At 39.1% G+C, this 20,656-nt stretch overlaps 1 protein-coding gene across 1 annotated transcript in view; it reads left to right on the forward strand.

Moving 5' to 3' along the window:
* The first annotated feature begins 404 nt into the window (after positions 1-404).
* LOC113250565 (cytochrome P450 20A1) overlaps positions 405-20,656 on the forward strand; it is a 63,827-nt gene continuing 43,575 nt past the window's right edge. Inside the window, exons 1-4 of the mRNA XM_026492145.4 lie at positions 405-565; positions 7,508-7,557; positions 8,335-8,501; positions 9,079-9,221. Of these exons, the coding sequence (XP_026347930.2) occupies positions 494-565; positions 7,508-7,557; positions 8,335-8,501; positions 9,079-9,221 (432 nt within the window). The 5' untranslated portion in view covers positions 405-493. The remainder of the gene's footprint in view (positions 566-7,507; positions 7,558-8,334; positions 8,502-9,078; positions 9,222-20,656) is intronic.

Here is a 20,656-nt window from a genome sequence, read left to right on the forward strand (position 1 = left end):
GCTGAACCCCTCTCGCTCCCAGAGTCCGATTCTGTAGGTCTGGGACAGGGTAGAGAATCAGCTTTTCTAGCAAGTTCCCCGGTGCTGCTGTTGTTCCGGGGGCCACACCGTGAGAATCTCTGGTTTACGGGTTTTAATCTTAAATCCACTTGGACAAGGGTGGGCCAGGGCACAGCGATGGTACTGCTACGGTGTTTTAGAAGCCCGGCCTCCGCTTTCCTCTGCTGCTCCGACCCTAAGTCCTGGGCGCGCCCCAAAGCCGCGCTGGCCGTCACCTCCGCCCTGGGGTGTGGCCCCAGGCTCGCCGCCCGCCCTCGGCGCTCCATTGCTCTCCCGGCCAGCCCCGCCGGGCCCCGGCCCCGCCCCCGGCGGCCCATTGGCTCGCAGGTCCCCCGGGCGCCTCCGCCCACACGCCCATTCCGCAGAGCCCGCCAGGCTGAGGCGCTGCTGCCCGAGCGCGGGATCCGAGACGTGGCTCCCGGGCGGAAGAACCATGTTGGACTTCGCGATCTTCGCCGTTACCTTCCTGCTGGCGTTGGTGGCAGCGGTGCTCTACCTCTACCCGGTAACCGCCGTCTCGGCCTCAGGGGCTCTAGCCGCCGCCCCAGCCTCTGTGTTTCCCGCATCCACGTCGCTCTGCACGCAGTGGGCCGCAGGGGGCGGGCCCGAGGGGAGGGTTCCCGCTCCCGCTTCGCGCGGGGCAGCTCCCGAGCAAGTGACGCTTCGCGTGCGCGCGCGGGCAGCGCTGGGAGGCGAGGGTTGCGGGCTGCGGGACGACCCCTCAGGCGACGCGAGGTCAGGCGCGCGTGGCCGCCTGGGTTCTTAGGGCCTTTCCTCCGGGTCCTGCCTCCCTGCTCCCGGAATTGCCACGCCTCTGTTACAGTCTGCGCGAGAAGGACTTTTGGGTGGCCTTTTGGCAATAACTTTGCCAAACCCAAATTACATTTTCCAGTGTGTCTGGGAGGAAACTTGAGGATGCTCCACTCCTTTGTCCTTTCCCGAGGATTCTCCCAGCATATTTTGCGGCTCCTGCTTTTCCATCCATCTTTCCATTTGTTATTACTGAAATCCAAAGTCCTTAAGGTCCAGACCGGTCTTGCTCTTCGCAGGGCCTCAGAAGCAAATGGAGCCGTGGAATGAGCATTGCGGTGGGTTAGTGCCTGAGCCTGACGTAGCATCTGGGCTTCAGCGCGGAAGCTCGTTCTAGCCTCCTTTCTCTGCTTGCCTTTGTCAGCCTCAGAGGGTGACTCTGAGAAAGGAAGGAGCTAGTAGGTGAGCAATCATCTCTTAACCTGTCTGCAAAACAAGGGGGTGTTTTGTGGAAAAAGTTGTAAAGTAGTTGAACACGCCAAAACACCACTGATAATGACCGAACACCCTAAATGTTCTTTTTAGAGCTGGTAAATGGATCAGATTAGAATATTGCAGCTACAAAATCCGGAGCATCCAGTATCTTTTTTTTTCTGAGAAACTAAACGTTTAATGGCTCCAGCTCTTGAATTTTTAATAATCTTTAAATGAGACTGTCCTTTGATTAGTTAATAGAAAGCAGCACTGTTTATTTCAACCAAATATGTGTGCCAAATATGGTTCTATGTACTGGGAATACAGCAGTGAACAGCCAGGCAGGAAATTCCTGACTCATGGAATGTGTATTCTGCTGAGATGAAATTGATAATATAAGCAAGTAACACAGATGGTATTTTAGTGTTAAGTATTATGGAGCAAAATAAAGTTGGTAGCAGGTAGGGTTGTTACTTTAAAGTAGGACAGTCAGTTTTTTTAAGGAACCTCCATACCATTTTCCAGGGTGGCCATACTAGTTTGCATTCCCACCAGCAGTGTAAGAGGGTTCATTTTTCTCCACATCCTCGCCAACACTTCTTTCACTTGTGTAGAACTACCCTATGATCCAGTAATTGCACTGCTGGGTATTTACCCCCAAAATGCAGAAACACTAGTTAAGAGGTATACATGCACCTCAATTCTATAGCAGCATTATTTATAATGGCCAATTTATGGAAGCAGCACAAGTGTCCATCGATAGATGAGTAGATAAAGAAGATATATATATATATATATATATATATATATATACAGACAATGGAATATTACTCAGCCATAAAAAAGAATGAAATCTTGCCATTTGCAATGATATGCATGGAGCTAAAGAGTATAATGCTAAGTGAAATAAGTCAGAGAAAGACAAACACCAAATGGTTTCACTCTTTTGTGGCATTTAGGAAACAAAATAAATGAACAAAGGGGGGGGGGGAAACACAAACCAAGAAACAGACTTTTAGCTATGGAGAACTAATGGTTACCAGAAGGGGAGGTGGGCAGGGGGATGGGTGAGATAGGTGATGGGGATTAAGGAGCGCACTTTCGTGATGAGCACCAAGTGTTTTATAGAAGTGTTGAATCACTGTATGGTACACCTGAAACTAATGTTACACTGTATGTTAATTATACTGGAATTAAAAGAAAAAGTAGGATGGTCAAGAGATGAGAAATCTGAGTGGAGACCTGAAGGGGATGAGGGAACAAGCCATTCAGGTATCTGAGAAAGCATTCCAAAGAGAATAGCAAACGCACATCTTCCGGGGGAGCCATACCAGTGTGTTCCAGGAAAACAAGAAGACTAGTGTGGCTGGAGTGGAGTGAGGAAGAGACTAGTCAGTTAAAATCAGAATGATGGGGAAGGAGGACGATTTTTGTTGTAGGCCAGTTTATGCACTTGGCTTTTATTCTCAGGTAAGCCACTGGAGGGTTTCAACAGAAAAGTGACATTTTAAATGTAAGGGAATTAAAATTTCGTTTTACTAGTTAAATTTTAAAAGAATCATTTTGACTGCTATGTTAAGAATAGACTTAGGGGCCTGGGGCAAGGGTAGAAGTGGGCAGAGTAGTGAGGCTATTATAGTAATTTTGGTGAGATATGGTGCTGGCTTGGACCAGGGTAGTGATAGCAGAGTAGCAGAGTGTAACAGAGACAGTGGTAGTAGAGGAGGGATGAGGGGTACGTTTCATTTGGAGCATGGTCCATCCACAGTAATAGGAGGGAAGGTGGAATATATGGGCTAACATGTAGGCAAATGGTAGTTTGGTGTGGAAGTTATTCCTGATTGCTTTCATTTTTTCAGTGGAATAGAAGCAAGATTATCAGTTATTGGTGAGGAGAGAGGATTTAAAGAGAGAGAAGGAGCAAAATAGCTACCTAGTGGTATATGGAGTCATGATGGATGAGGGAAATGTATGACTTCCAGGCAGCTCACTTGAGGTTCATGAAATTAAAATAAGGCTCTTCAGCATGGTTGTGTTTTTCTTTAGCTGTGTGGGTTCAGGGGCAGTTGGTCAAATGTTGGATTTAATTAGAATTAGTGTTTTGCTATGATACCAGAATTTAGGGCAGAGTAATGTTTATAAAGACAGACCATGGAATCTGAGCTGGGTAAAGTGGAAAATGAAATTATGAGTGGGTGATTTAAAAGTACTTTTGGGGTAAGAATAGTTTTTGGAATGAAGATACTAAAAAGAAAATAGTGAGAAGGAAAGACAGGAGGTGCCTGGAGATTTGGATGCTTGATGTTTCTTGAAACTCTGGAGATGTTGAAGTTTTTGGTCATGTCAACGCTGCACCCATCCTTTCTTCTCCTCCTTCTTCTTCCTTCTTCCTTCTTCTTCCTTCTTCTTCTTTCTTCTTTTTCTTCTTCTCCTTCTTCCTTCTTCTTCTTTCTTCTTTTTTTTCCCTTGAATGTACTTTTTTTTAAACGAAGATTGTAGAATTACAAAATTCCTTCAACCTTGGAAACTTACGTAGGATGCCCTCAAATGGACTGATTTTAGTCCTTAGGGAGTCAATGTGTGTTGCTGCTTATTTAAATACAGTTAAGTTGGAATCCCAAGAGTGCCATTGTACTCCCTCTGCTTTCCAGATGCCTCTTTCCTGAGCTGCTCGGAGAGGTGGGCACCTGAGCAGGGACCTTCAGGTGATTTAATTTTGTTCACTAGTTCCCACTCAGTTGATGAACTGGGTTTTCATTCTTGAAGAAACTGACGGAAGGGCATGTTTCTCACAGGTTCACATACTAATTTGTACAAAAATGTCCTTGGTGCAGCTTAATGCCAAGTTATTATGAAGATTGTTCTTGAGTATTGCATGAAGGCTATGAAGTTGGAACAGGCAAGTCATGAACGTGAAAGCTTTAATTTATCTACCTTATTTATTTTTTATTTTTGTAGCCATAGCGTCTATTTTCGTATTCTCTGACTGCTGAAGTGTTCTGATGCCCTGTCTTAAACCTGAGTTGATGTGTGATAGGAGCAGCTAGACATTTAAGATATTTTCTTGATTCTTTTTTTTTTTTTAAACTCCCCTCTTTTTGTATATGCAATGATGAAACATGCTGTCATGGTTTAATAAGGAAGGAGAAAGAGGGACCTTTATTTATGAGTGGAGATGTCTCCCTCTGTGGAAAAGTAGATCAAGACTGGTATGAAAAGTTTGTCTGTGTTTTTGCACCTGACTTTAAGATCCCCCCCAAATTTTTTTTGCCACGTTGTACCTTTCCTCCTGGAATTGTAAGTGAACACAATAGTAGTACCTGTTTCCACTGTGACGTGGATATTGTTACAGAGAGCACACTAGAGGCTTTCTCCCTGTTAAGCAAATAATGCCCTTGTGAATGTATGCTTACGGAGAAACCCCTGTAGTTATACCTGCTGATGCTGTCTGTCTTGTTGAAGAATAAATTTTGGATCCCCCCACCCCCAATCTAATGTATGACCATGGAAATGTTGCTAAGGTAGGGTAGAGGCTTGAGTGGGGGAGAGACGGATCAGGGAAAGAGGATAAACTGAGTCTGCGGGATGAGGGAAGACCTGGGGATGCTAGTCCTGGCCTTTGTGTGGTATCTAATATAAGTAAGGAAAAAGGTCATAATAGCATTCTGGATAGTCTCAAGTCAGATGGTAGTGGTAGGCTACGAACTGGGGAGATTGAAGCTTTGCAGGGTCTGGTCCGGATGCATGCTAGTTTTGGGATCCCTCTCATCATTTTAGCTATTTGGGAGATGTGAATGTTGTAAAGGGCAGGAGAGCATTTTACCTGGCATTCTGGGCTTCACTCTTCTTTTTGCTGATGAAGTGTAGAGGTTGATACAGGAGCCATTTTATCCAGAGTATATCGAGACTTCGAAGGCTCCCTCTTCTTTTTGCTGATGGAGTTGTAGAAGCCAGTATTAGGCTAGTGGGGAGGGATTGTACTTAGTATTGTCTAAGTGTCCTATCCTGTCTTTTCAGTTACTGAGAACAAATCTGATTGCTTTTTGTAGGAATTCTCCTTTCTCCTCTGCAGACCCCCAGAGGAGGCCTCTCAACTATGTCTGTTAATTACTTCTCCAACAGCTTAACACTTTCAAAAAATGTGTTGAATTGTTCACACTGTCTCCTCTCCCATTCTCTTTATCCTTGTTTTCTCCTATTTTTATTTCTTCACTTTCATTTAGTGGGATTTCAGGAGGAAGAGATAGTTGATGAATGTCATCAGTCTGTCATGTTTGAAGAGAAATCAAGAAGCTTGTTTTGTCATTAATGATTTTAGCCTGGAAAGGAAAAAAGTAGGATTTTTTTCCCCTTCTACCACTGACTTTATCTTTTTCTAATTACAGAGTTCCTTCCATCCTTGTCCTACTATTTATAATATTAAACTTGACAGGTTTCCGTCATTGATGAGACTGTGGGATAGAATATAGTGTAGATTTAATTGTTATCAGTGAAATACAAGTTACACATCCTGTTATCTAGATAGCATTCTTATAGTATTTAGCAGGAACAGTAAAACAGTAAAACTCTTCAGTTAGTACCGTTCAATCTAGTATTCTTTTGGCATAGGTACCCCAAAGGAGGAAAAAAGTAAAGTTGTACAAAGATTATTGTAGTACTACTTATGTTAATGAAAAAACAAAAGAGAGAAAAGAAATAGCCCAGATGTTTAATAGCGGTATAGTAGGAAAATGATTAAGCAATTTCAGCTACATGATGGTACATAGTTTAGTCTTTTAAATGTTCAAGTATGTTCAGTCAGGGGGGCCTGGGTGTAGCAGTTGGTTAAGTGTCTGACTCTTGGTTTTGGCTCAGGTCACGATCTCAGGGTCATGAGACTGAGCCCCACATTACGTTGCATGCTCAGTGTGGAGTCTGCTTGAAATTCTCTCTCTCCGCCTCTGCTCCTCCTCTGCATGCGTGTGTGTGCGCGCGTGTGCTGTCTCTCTCAAAATAAATAAATCTTTAAAAAAACATATGTTTCGGTGCCTGCGCGGCTCAGTCGGTTAGGCGTCTACCTTTGGCTCAGGTCGTGGTCCCAGGGTCCTGGGGTTGAGCCTGAGATCGGGCTCTCTGCTCAGTGGGGAGCCTGCTTCTCCTTCTCCCTCTGCCTGCTGCTCCCCCTGCTTGTGCTCACTCTCTGTATCAAATAAATAAATAAATAAAAATCTTTAAAAATATTATGTTGAATTGCTATGTTGTACACCTGAAACTAACATAACACTTTATGTTAACTATACTGAAATTAAAATTTAAAAAAAGAAACCTTCCCTTTCATTAAGATATAAAAAAATAAAATGTTCAAATACAGAAATACTTATTCATTTACTTATATAATGTTAATTAGGTAAAAAAGGGCAGAATGCCAGATAGGTAAACTCTGATTAGTATTAGTCAAAATCACTGACAGAATTGAGAATTGATTCTGGAGTAAATATTTTAGGTTATCTTTTCTGTAAATATTTAGTTGACTTAAAAATTATTTTATAAAAAGTCTTATTATAAGAATAGTATGATTGTCATAAAATTAAATAAAAAAATAACACTCATCCCAGAACATAGCAACTGTAAACCCAGTACAAAGTTGTAAAATATTAAAATTCCCCAAACTTTTTCCCAGTTCATTTCTTAGAGGTTGTTTTTGAACAGTTTGCTATGAATTATTTTGTTATTTGTTTGTATGCCACATACCTCAGTGACTATATGACCCTGACAGTAATGACTACATTAAAGCAAAAGATGAATATCCTATTGTGTTTTGGTAAATTCTTTGACTAGAAAGAGGAGAACTATTTTAGGAATGAATCTGTTGTAAGTGTGACTTTTTTTTTTTTTTTTAACTAAGACAGATGGGACCATATATAGACTCAGAAAAACAATTAAAAAAGATGCTTAATTATGTATTAGTTGATGTAGAATGGATGTTAAAATTTTCAAACTTGTTAATTTAATTGACACAGGAAGGGTATTAAGATAATTCTTTTAATACACCGAACCCAGTTTTTGTATTTTAACATAGAAAGAGTTCTTGAGATTCAACCAAATTGGAAAGCCATCACTTAAGGTCCTGCAGATGTCTTGGCAAAACATCTGACTTATGGGATATACGATTATATATTATATACTATATTATGTATTATATACTAAATCATTATACTAAACTATTTTTAAATTTCTTCTTAAGGCCTCTAGACAAGCTGCTGGAATTCCAGGGGTTACTCCAACTGAAGAAAAGTGAGTAGTTAGTTTTTTGGAATTCAGTAGAGTTAACTCTTTATTTTTGGCATCAAAACTAAAACGTATTTTTAGATTATTCGGGTTATTTAATTCTTTTGTGTACTCTAAATTTACCTCTGGGCATACAACCTGAACTTTGTTAAGAATAGAAAGGAGGGCTGTGTAAATCAAAAATTTTAATTGCGTTTAGGGTGTCTGACTAGTTCAGTCAGCAGAGCATTCAGCTCGTGATCTCAGGGTCATGAGTTCTAGCCCCACGTTGGGTGTAGAGATTACTTAAAAATAAATAAATAAATAATAAATAAAACATTAAAACACACAAATCTTAAAAAAGATGAATTGTTTTCACTTTCTCTAGCCAGAGAATATTAAAAATGGAAAGATAAAAGGAAAGAAGAAAAGAATGCCATAGTTGATCTGATAATTTAAATCAGCCTATGATGATGTTCATTGCTTTCTCAGAATGAGATGTTGCAAAAATTGGATCGTTTTCCATTGTCTAAGTCAGATGTTCCTTGTGTATCTTTCTTATTTGGCTTGAACTGTTATAAATTCTCAAAATATCAGACAAATCCGTATCTAAATATAGCTACAGAAAATGAGAAGTCAAATTTAATTAAGTTTGGGATTTTGCAGTAATTTGCATGATTTCACGCACCTCTGCTCTCATCTATTGACACAGTTAACTCAGAATCGACTGTAGTTTTTCTGATTCTTCCAAGTTAAATTTCTTATTTTTTCAAGTTATCTTGTCACTTGTTGCTCTCTTCTCAGGGATGGTAATCTTCCAGATATTGTGAACAGTGGAAGTTTGCACGAGTTCCTGGTTAATCTGCATGAGAGATACGGGCCTGTGGTCTCTTTCTGGTTTGGCAGGCGCCTTGTGGTTAGTTTGGGCACCGTTGACGTACTGAAGCAGCATATCAACCCCAATAAGACTTGTAAGTTTAATTATTTTTCTAATTAGCTGATCCTTATCTTTTAAGAATAAACATCTATAAGTGAAGAGCCATACATTGTTCATGGGTCAGAATAGCTATTATTTATTGAATGCTTTATATTATGTGCCGGGCATTGTGCGAAGGTCTTTATAGTTATTACCTCATTTAAAGTACAGTATCGTAGAATGATTATTTTTTCCTTCAATTTGTAGGTATATACAATAGAATCCCAATGTATATTCCAACAGGATTTTTTTGGAAAAGTTCAATGGAATGAGCTTTTTAGAAAGTCAAAGATATTGTTGTCATGTAGGTAGAAAATGTATGTAAGTATTAATGATTTATAGTGGAATTGCCAGTCAGGATATTGTATTCTAGCCAATTTTTATTGCCTCTTGAACTGTTGATATATAGGAAAGGTAATGAGGGGAGGTGGGAAAAAAGTTGCCATGCTCTCAGCTGCAACCCCCTACCTCCCTGATCTGTTTGTTTTTCTGCTAGAGTTTTTATTGTTGTTGTTTAGTTTGTTTTCTAAGTGATTATTTTGACTCAGAAATGTTTAATTTGTCTGTTTCAGCGGACCCTTTTGAAACCATGCTTAAGTCATTATTAAGGTATCAATCTGGTGGTGCAAATGTGAATGAAAACCACACGAGGAAAAAATTATATGAAAATGGTGTGACTGATTCTCTGCAGAGTAATTTTGCTCTCCTGCTAAAGGTAAGGTGCTAAGAAGTTTGGCCCAGAATTCTATAATACAGATAATAGTATATTTTTTGACTATTAGTATGTCTTGTCTTTGGTACTTTTTTCCTCATTTGTTTTTCTTTTTCCTTTTTCTTTTTCTTTTTTTTTTTTTAAGATTTGTTTATTTATTTGAGAGAGAGAGAGAGTGTGAGTGTGCATGGCAAGGGGGAGGGGTGGAGAGAGAGGGAGAGAATCTCAAGCAGACTCCCTGCAGTGCGTGGACCCCAGTGCAGGGCTTGATCTTACAACCCTGAGATCATGACCTGAGCCTAAATCAAGAGTCAGGATGCTCAACTGACTGAGCCACCCAGGCGCTCCTCTTAATTGTCTTTCCAAGCTGATTTTTACTCTCCTGAAATTCTGAAACAAAACAAACAACAACAAATCATAACACCTATACTCCCTGTGTAAGTTGGAATGATGGGATTACTGGGCGTCTGCATAGACAAACTGAATCGTACTGGGAGACGGACCTTACATTTTTAAGAAGTTCCACAAATGGTATACAAAGTTTGAGAACAATACTAATCCATACTATTTTCCTTTTGACCCTAAAGATCCTTAGCTGAGCCCTGTGTGCTACCTGACAGTTCTCTGTGTCCCAATAGGACTGTTCCAAACCTTCACCCTTATTCTAGTACTGCCAGTCCTAGCCAACCTCGTTGTTTGTTGTAGGTGGCCTTGCCTCCTGCTTTGCTGAGACCATAGAGTCCCTTACCTGTAAACTCCCTCGATATCCTGTTTCCCCACCAACAACTTATCCATCTCAATCTTTTGTTCTTACTTCTCATTTTAAATCTTAAAAATCCCTTCTTCTGTCCAAAACTGATCCATCCATTTGTGCCCTTTAAAAATAATGGAATTTATAAGATTAGTGTATGGTTGCTGTAGAAAACTTGGAAAATCTAACTTTAAAGAAATGATCCATAATTTCACTATAGATGTATGTATGGATGAGATCATACTTATGTACAATTTGATATACTTTTTCACTTCAAAACATATCATAGGGGCACCTGGGTGGCTTATTTGGTTAAGCAGCCAACTCTTCATTTCTGCTCTGGTCTTGATCTCAGGGTCCTGGGATTGAGCCCTGCATTGGGCTCCACACTCAGTGGGGAGTCGGCTTGAGGATCCCTCCCCTCCTTTTCTCCCCCTGCTCATGCTCTCTCTCTCTTTCTTTCTCTAAAAATAGGTAAATCTTTTAAAAAAACATATCATAAACATTTTCTCATGTCATTAAAATTTTTCCAAAAATAACTAAAATTATGCTTACTTTTTTCTGACAGTCATTTTACAAAATATGGAAAAATTTAGGAAAGTCCTAAGGAAAAAATAAACATTTTTAATGCTATCCATTACTCAGTGATAACCATGTTTAACATTTTAAAATCCTTCCTATCATTTTAGTCTTTTCTGTATACAGCAGAATTTAGTCAGCATCATACTATGTGGATAGTTACAGACTACACATTTTTTTTAGGATTTTATTTTTAAGTAATCTCTACACCCAACATGGGGCTTAAACTTACAACCCTGATATCAAGAGTTACATGCTCCACCGACTGAGCCTTCCAGGCGCCCCTATATTCTGCATTTTTATTTGCCATTTTGTTATAAGCATTTTTATAACACTAAGTATTCTTTGATAATTACATCGAAAAGAGTCTCTAATGTCAATTTTACCTTCCACATATCTTTCAAATTGGTCTACTTCTGTCTGTCAGCACTGCCACCATCCTAGTTTAAGCTTCTATAAACTTATCTTGATTGCTTGTTTTTCTACCTTCTCTCTGCCCCTCTGCAGGGATTCTTAAATTCTTTTTATGACATATACCCCTTGTAATTTTGGTGAAACCTATAGACTCCTTCTGAGAATAACATTTTAAAATGTGTAACTACATGGGGCGCCTGGGTGGCTCACTCATTAAGCGTCTGCCTTCGGCTTAGGGCGTGATCCCGGCGTTCTGGGATCAAGCCCCGCATCAGGCTCCTCCACTGGGAGCCTGCTTCTTCCTCTCCCACTCCCCCTGCTTGTGTTCCCTCTCTCGTTGGCTATCTCTCTCTCTCTGTCAAATAAATAACTAAAATCTTTAAAAAATAAAAAATAAATAAATAAAATGTGTAACTACAAGGAAAATAATATAGTTATAAAAATATTTTTTTAAACTTGTGGTATTTTAATATATGTACATCATTAATGCATTAAATAACAAGATCCAGGGCGCCTGGGTGGCTCAGTTAAGCAGTTGTCTTTGGTTCAGGTCTTGATCTCAGGGTACTGGGATCAAGCCCCACATCAGCTTCCCTGCTGAGCGGGGAGTCTGCTTCTCCCTCTCCCTCTGTGATCTCTTGCTCTCACTCTCTCTCGAATAAATAAATAAAATCTTTAAAAAATAAATAAGTATATAACAGGATCCAGCAATACTTCCAAAACTTCCATAATTTTAATTAATTTATTTTTTTACATTTTATGGATTCTATTAATTTATTTTTTATTTTTTTTAAGTTTTTCTAAAATTCCAGTGAGTTAACATACAGTGTAATATTAGTTTCGCATGTACAATATAGTGGTTCAGCACTTCTATACATCACCCGGTGCTCATCACAGCAAGTACACTCCTTGATTCCCATCATCTATTTAACCCACCCCCCACCCTCTTCCCTTCTGGTAACCATCAGAAGGATGTTCCTGTAGCTCAGAGTCTATTTCTTGGTTTGCCTCTCTTTTTTTCCCTCTCTTTGTTTGTTTTGTGTCTTAAGTTCCATATACAAGTGAAATCATATAGTATTTGTCTTTCTCTTCTTTCTCTGACTGACTTATTTGCTTACCATAATACTTTCTCGTTCTATCCATGTTGTTACAAATGGCAAAAGTTCATTCTTTTTCTTATGGCTGAGTAATACTCCATTGTGTGTGTGTGTGTGTGTGTGTGTGTACACCCCACTTCTTTATCCATTCATCAGTAAATGGGCTGTTTCCATAATTTCACTATTATAAATAATGCTGCTATAAACATCAGGAACGCATGTGTCCCTGTGAATTAGTACTTCTGTAAATTCTTTGGGTAAACACCTGTAGTGCAATTGCTGGATTGTTGGGTACAAAACTTCTATAACTTTAAAGTAATGATGCTATGAGGGACAAAACCATTATTTTGAGAGTTTTACAATAAGTGTAAGATGACGTGAACATAGTTGAGATTTGTATTGATGACAGAGTCAAGGGCCCAATTCAGAGAAATGCTAAATTTGAATTAGAGATTAGTAAAAAATAAAGATTTCTCTCCCTCATTCAAGTTCATGAACTCCTGCTTTCTAGGCATAGACCCTTTGGTATCTGTGGACTTCAGGTTGAAAACCCTTGAGAATAGATATTTTCAAAATGCAATTCTTATTTTATTACTCCCTTGATCAAAAACCTCCACTGGCTTCCCTTTACTCTTGGGACAGAATATTTAATGTAGTTTTATTTAATTTTATTTATTTATTTTTAAGATTTTATTTATTCACTTGAGAGAGAGAGAGACAGAGAAAGCACAAGCAGGGGAAGGGGTGGAGGGAGAGGGAGAAGCAGACTCCCCACTGAGCCAGGAGCCCAACATGGGGCTTGATCCCAGGACCTGGAGATCATGACTTGAGCCGAACGAAGGCAGACGCTCAACCATCTGAGCCACCCAGGCGCCCCTATTTAATGCAGTTTTAAAGATATTTGTGATTTAGCTTGCCTACTTTTCCAGTCTCGTTTCCCATTCTCATTTGTGCTTATACTCTAGCCACACTAGTTTTTAGTTCTATACCTTGTTCTCTCCCATCTCAGGGCCTCTGCAAATGCTATTCCCATTGCTTGGATTGTCAGTTCTAACCACCCACACACTTAGTAAATGTATGTTCATCTTTCAGCTCTTAGTTTGAATGTCACTTCCCCAAGGAAGCTCTGATCATTCCACTGCCTCTAGGTAGGTCCCCTTTTAGTTGCTGTCATAACAATCTGTACTTACCCTTCATAGCACTTTTCAACTTGTTAATTACATTTTGTGTAATTCTTTGAATATCTGTGCCCTAAATTGTATGTTTCATGAAGGGAGGGCCTATTTTAATTATGTCTGTATGCTTGGCTCTTGGTGTAGAATAGACCCTCAGTAAATAGGAGTCTAGCTCTTTTCTATCAAGAAACATTTTTCTCATCTTGCCTGGCTAGCTCCTACTCTAGTCCCCAGTTTAGTTACATACACTTCTCTATGCACCTTCTCTGAACTACAGTAACATTCTGAATATTCTTACATGAAAAATTAAATTGATTTTCTTATCTCTCTCCCTTCTTCGATTGTGTTTTCCATCTATTTTTTCCTAATGTATGTGCTTCACACAAGTTATTTATTTTGTTGTATGTTTAATGAAGCTGATTGGAAATAGTATTTTATAGTGCGAAGATTAAGCTTGGGCAAGAAGCTTTGAGTCTGCCATTTAATACCTGCATGATTGTTTGTGTGTTACTTAGCCTTTGTGAGCTTTCATTTCCTCATCTTAATAGCATCTACATTGCAAATTTGCTGTGGGGCTTCTGTGAGACAATGATGTAAAATCCTTCACAACAGGTCTTAGCGCACAATAACTACTCAAGAAATACCTCTCCTTTTTTTTTTTGGCTTGAGAAGTAGATTTTCCTACCATTTGTTTGTTTATCATCTTCCTTCCCCAGATTCTTCTGTTCTCTTAACATTTCTCCTTGCTTATGTTTTTCCTGCTTTTCTGAAACACTTCCTTTTTAATGCTTCCAACTTGCATAATGTATTCCCTCTTTCATGTGAGTTGTTTTGTTTGTTTTGGGTTTTTTTAGTAAGCTATGTGCCCAACATGGGGCTTGAACTCATGACCCCAAGATCAGTCACACGCTCTACTAACAGTCAGCCAGGTGCCCCTCATGCGGGGTTTTTATAGTTGATGGCCCTATATCTATCTCATTTGGAGGGTTACATAGAAGTCTTTTCTGTTCTATTGAGTTTAAATCCACATTCACTCCCAAGAGCACAAACACACCCCACTTATTCTTGCATTACATAAAGTAAATACTTTTTAAAATCATGGAAAATTTAAAGGAACAACTAGAGAATAGTATAATGACCATCCATGTCCTTATCACCAAATTTTAACAGTTATCAAATTAGACTCAGTCTTACTTTAGCTCTGCCCCTACTTACCTCCCTTATCTTCTCTCTGGAATATTTTAAAGCAAATTCCAGATATCATATCAATGAGGACATGGTTTTTAAATGGCCTACCAGTGTAACTTTTTTGAGTTATAGAATACCTGAAACTTGCTAAGAGGTTGTATTATTGACTCTTAGCCACTTGTTAAAAATAATATTTGATAAATGCTTAATGCCATTTTTGCCTTATCAGAGTTTTATTTGAAACTCATACTTCCTATTCAAGACCTGAGACTGGCTTGCTGAGTTTACTGGAAGCATTAATTAGTACATTGGCTCCTCTCTGGACAGTTTTCCTCGTGAAAACAGACCAACCAAGGCCTTTAACCGTGACTGGATATTGATTAGTCTCTCCCTTTCCAGTTCTTATTTCTTCAGGGCCATCAGGAGACTTATATACCAAATCCCCACCGTGTCATTGTTATCATTCCTGTTTGGTGTCTCAAGGTTCTGTATTGGCTGTGTTCACATGGTCTCTAGGCCTCTCAGGCTGCCTGCTTGGGTTGTCATGACTCTTCTGTCAGCCCTCATTGTCCTCCCTGGAAGCAGTTATGTTGCCTTTCTCTAAGCATTCACCAGTCAGAATCTTCCTTCTGTTCTGTTTAAACACCTAACATTTGCCAGTAAACAATAGCTTTTTGTATCTAATTGTATTTAATATCTCCAAGGAGTATTACCCATTTCTCTTTGCTTAGCTTTCATTGATAGGAATACCTTTTTCTTTTTAGTAATATTTACTGTTAAAAGCCTTAATTATTCTTTCTTCTCTGCTTCAAACTAAGTAATTCTAACTTTTTAATCTTTTATCATAGGCTCTATTTCCCAAGATGTCACTTTTTTGTGTTGTTGCTCTGTATTCCACATTTTTCTCCTCCTGCCTAATTAAAGGCAAATCAAGATAGAAATTATTTCCCAATTTTCACATTTCTTGCCACCATATTTTTAAGTTCTGGTTCATAGATTGGGTCCAAATGTAAGAAACGAACCCCATAGTACAAGCCAGTAACTTAGCTTGGGCGGCAGTCAGAAATGCCAGCTAAATGTTCAGTCAGGAAGAATGTGCTTGAATAGTGCTGCTGTCAGAGCACCCTCGTCCTCCCTACCAAGAGTTTTCTTTGAGAGAATAGTGCTGTTAGCAGAGTTGCCAGCCCAAAATAAGTTGTACGCTTCATACGGACATAATAAACTTTCTGCCTTTTTTGTTTCTTTTGTTCAGCTGTGAGTTCTGTGTTCTGACTCTTCTCTAATCCTCTCAAACCGCATCCTCTGACTTCTGGCTCCTGCCTGTCCTGACCGTCTCTGCTCCAAGGCTGTGTGTAAACCTCCACTTAAATTCTGTGAGTGTAACTTCTCTCTTCTCTATGCTAAAACCCCATATTCTCCTGTTACTTTTGGGAAAAATTCTGATTTTACAAGTATTTCTGGATTTTAGGATTTAGGACCATTGTCCAGAATCCTCTTAATTGGCAGCTTAGTAATAGTTAATAGAGATAATTATTGAGTTTGTTGGTTTAATAGCTTGTATGAACTCATTTAAGCCTCACAGTAATTTTATAAGTAGGTATTGTTATTTGCCCCTTTTCACAGGAGGTTAAATTAACTAGTCCAGGGTCATATAGCTAGTAAATAATAGGGCCAGCATATCATCCCAGTCAGTCTGGCACATTGCTTCTCTAGCTTGGTTCTGCTACCCTGGGATGTAGTTTTGCTTGGCTAGTTTTTTTTCCCTTTCTTTTCTCAAAATCGTTTTTAAGCTTGCAGTCATAATAATACCCTAGTGTAAGGTGGAACTTCTGATAAGTTCACAATAATTACCTAAAGATTTTTTTCAAAAGGGAAGTTTGTATTCTTTCTGAACAACTGATACATACTTTGAAATCTTATCTGTCGAATTGTAAGTCTGCCTCCAGGTGCATTTTTATCTCAAGCCTTATTTTTCTGTAATATAATTAATTTTCTGTTAGTTGAAATTGGCTTGGTATTTTAATATGAACATTCCGAAGAAGTCTGAATTATATTGTATCCTTCTTCATGACACATGATAAGATTAATAGCGTACATTTTTCGGGTCTTTACAGTTTGCATATCATAGATATGTGGCTTATGTATCATATAAATATAGTTGGTGAAAGAATACACTAGCATAGACACGTTCTTGTCATTCAGCCGCTGGGTAGTTCTGTGTTTCATGTAAATGCACATCTGCCACACACGAAAAAATTGGAGGGATTGTCTAAAAAAAGCAGTCTATTAGTAATGAAAGGATTTATCACAGCGTCAGACATTGCTACCAATAAGAAGTCAGTGTTGTTACACTGAACTATCAAATGAAGCTCATCAGTGGGTCATTAGAATTTTCACCTACTGTAAACTGGTCAGGATTCACAAATAAAAGAGATTCACATAATCCTCTAGCAGATGGAGTAGATATATGTGCCTAGAGAAAAATCCTGCATGAGTCTTTTATAATATTTGCATTGTTTTATAGAGGACTGTGCGAAAGAAGTAGATGAAGCCATGGGCAAATCGCTGTGTGGTTGTGTGATACAACTGACAGTATTGGTAACAAAATTTTTATGGCCAAAAAAAAAGGGGAGGAGGGAGAAAAGAAGGCTTTACCAGCACCTAATCTGTTAGTTGTATAATCAGCAGTCATCTGATACTGTGGGGAGATAGTCACAATTCAAATCTCTGATAAGTAACACATTGTCCTAATAGGCTTGAGGATACCATTTGGGTCCCAAATTTGGTGTTCAGAAATACCATCTATAGCTTTTTTTTCTTTAATGTGTAATGTCTTATATAAGAAGGCTCACCAGAAAATTGACTACCTATCACTCAAAACTGAGGAAAGATACACCCTGGATTTCATTTAAAAACCAGCTAGCTATGTACAAAAGCTTTTACACACTATTAAGAAATACAAGCTCTGAAAGAAAAATAGCTGAAGAAGTGAACTTGCAGTGAATATTTGAAGCTTGTCTAAGCCCTACCAATAATTAACAGAATAAGCCAATTAAAGCAGTGTTGAGATAATTTGTACCTGTTAGGCTGACAGAGGTTCTTTAAAATGACAACAGCTGGTACTATCAGAGGTGTGGGAAATGGGCACTTTGACGAAGCTGATAAGACTGGAAATTGATAACTGCTTTCTGCAGGACAGCGTGGCAACATATATCAAAAGCTTAAAAAGTAACTACTACTTGGGGCACCAGGGTGGCTCCGTCGTTAAGCGTCTGCCTTCGGCTCAGGTCATGATTCCAGCGTTATGGGATCGAGCCCCGCATCGGGCTTGCTGCTCAGCGGGGAGCCTGCTTCTCCCTCCCCCACTCCCCCTGCTTGTGTTCCCTCTCTCCCTGCCTCTCCCTCTCTGTCAAATAAATAAATAGAATCTTAAAAAAAAAAAAAAGACTACTACTTAACTCAGCAGTTTCATATCTAAGGGAAGCCAATTGGAAATATATGTATGTACAAAGATGACTACTGAAGCATTGTTTACTAGAAGAAATTGGAAAATACTCAAATCTCCAATAGTAGAGGATTATTTAAATGATAGTGAATCCATACAATGGATTAGCATGAAGACATTAAAAAGGTGGCAGAGACATTTATTTATTAATACAGAGGGATGATTTTAAGATGGTTTATTAGTTTGCTAGGGCTGGCATAACAATGTATCCCGGGCTTGGTGTCTTAAACAACAGAAATTTATTGTCTCCAAGTCTGGAGGCTAGAAATCCAAGATCAAGGTGTCGGCAGGGTTGGTTTCTTCTGAGCGCCGTGAGGGAGAATCTGTTCCAGGCCTCTTCCTTCGTTTCTCGTGGTTTGCTGGCAATCTCTGGTGTTCCTTGGCGTGTAGGTGGATCACTGCATTCTCTGCCTTCATGTTGACAAGGAGGTCTGTGCGTGTGCCCCCTTTTTATAAGGACACAGTCTTATTGGACTAAGGTCCACCCTAATGGGCTCATCTTAACTTGATCATCTGTAAAGACCGCATTGCCCAAAAAGGTCATATTCACAGGTACTGGGGGTTAAGACTGTAAGATCATTTTGGGGATAAAATTTCAACCTATAACATAATGCCAAGTGAAAAAACCAGCGTACAAAACAGTTTGTATGTATTATTACGTTTTCCAAAACATATCTATATACACACATGTGTGCACACATAGATGGATATATGTACGTACAAAAATGTCGTAAGTAGTTATCTTCGTCTGGGTTGAGTTTAGGGTGATTTAAATTAATTTCTATATTTTATATTATTTGATTTTCTTTTCCATTGATCTGTATTACTGTACAATTAAAAAAAAACTGAACTACTCACCTGTCAGTGATAGTCTGAATATTTGAATTTTCATTAGGAACAACTCGTAATAATCCACTGAAGAATTAAAACCGAAAGTCAGCTTATTGAATTTTCTCCAAGAACAAAGCCTTTTATTCATGGACTTTTTAGGATTATGTATTTGATTTCCTTGATTCTTCTGGAAGCCACTAATATGTAGGACTTGATTTGGGAAGAATTGTTTCCTGCTGATGTTACTGCGTTGTTGACTATTTTCATCAGATTTTTTTTTCTTTTTGAAAAATCAAAAACTGTTCTTTGTAAAAAGCCAAATTTTATAAAGTGAAAGATCTGATATTCAGTGACTTTACATATAGGGTCATGACATACATTCCTAATAGACAGAATTGCATATTTAAAGAAGTATTTAATAACTTTTGAGAGAGTTCTTACTCTCTGTCAAAAACATAACTTATTCTTTGTAGTTGAGGCAGGATAGCCATTTTGAAAAAGAGAGTTGGTTTTATTCACTAAATATTTATTGAGCACCTAAGATTTGCCAGGCACTGCTTGGTGCTAAGATTACCAGGATAAAGAGCTGCCGTCATGAAGGGTTATGTCCAGCGGTTACCAAGTACTGGGTCTTTTACTAAATATAGTGATACTGCAGAAAAGCATTCCTTTTGTTAAATGTTGGAACCAGTCTCAATCTCCGAGTTTCTGACAGCAAACTTTTTACCACTTTGTATTTCTCTTACTCCTAAATCTATTCTTGGCCCACATCCTGATCCTCAATCTCAGAACACCTTTTTTTTTTTTTTTAAGATTGTATTTATTTATTTGAGAGAGAAAGAGAGAGCATGGGCAGGGGGAGAAGGAGAGGGACAAGCAGGGCTCAATCCCAAGACCCCAAGATCATGACTGAGCTGAAGTCAGATGCTTAACCAGCTGAATTACCCAGGTGCCCCTCTATTTTTTTTTTTTTTTTTTTTTTTTTAGATTTATTTACTTAGAGAGAGAGAGTGCCTTGAGGGGAGGGATAGGGAGAGACAGAATCTTAAGCAGACTCCCACTGAGCCCGATGCTGGGCTTGATCTCACAACCCTGAGGATCCTGACCTGAGCCAAAATCAAGAGTCCCACGCTTAACCCACTGAGCCACCCAGGTGCCCCACACCTTCTGTTTTTGAATTTCAACGATCTTGTTGTTTTACCTTCTATCTTATCTAACAAGAACGTAGTTGGTTACTCTAAGGATGTACTTCCTACCTTTTTTACTTACATAGGGGCATAGTGGTTGACCGCTTGGGCTCTTCATCAGACTGTCTGGGTTGGAATACGAATTCTGTGATTTTTGTTATGTAGCTTTGGGCATCTTATTTTTTTTCTGTGACACATTTCCTCATTTGTAAAATGAAGTTAATAATGGTTACTTGCCTCATAGTATTAAGGATTAAATGAATTCATACATTAGAAAATGTTCCTGGGGCGCCTCAGTGGCTCAGTTGGTTGAGCCTCTGACTCTTGGTTTCGGCTGGGGTTGCGATCTCGTGGGTTGTGGGATTGAGCCCCATGTTGGGCTACACACTCAACGGCGAGTCTGCTTGGGATTCTCACTCTCCCTCTGCCCTCCACCCCTGTGCTCGCTCTCTCTTTAAAATAAATAAATAAATCTTTAAAAAAAAGATGCTTCCAAATAATTTTTCAGAGTGGTTTTACCATTTACAGTCTAACAGCAGTGTGTAAGGGTTCCATCTTCACTGTTCCTTGATATTGGTAGATGAATAGAAGTTTCTCACTGTGATTTTAATTTGTGTTTTCCTGATGGCTAATAAAAATGAACATTCTTTTCATTTGTTGGACGTTCACTTTGGTGTACCATTATTTCAAGTCTTTTGCCCATTTTTCTTT

Source organism: Ursus arctos, unplaced genomic scaffold, assembly GCF_023065955.2.
Source record: "Ursus arctos isolate Adak ecotype North America unplaced genomic scaffold, UrsArc2.0 scaffold_1, whole genome shotgun sequence".
Taxonomy (NCBI): domain Eukaryota; kingdom Metazoa; phylum Chordata; class Mammalia; order Carnivora; family Ursidae; genus Ursus; species Ursus arctos.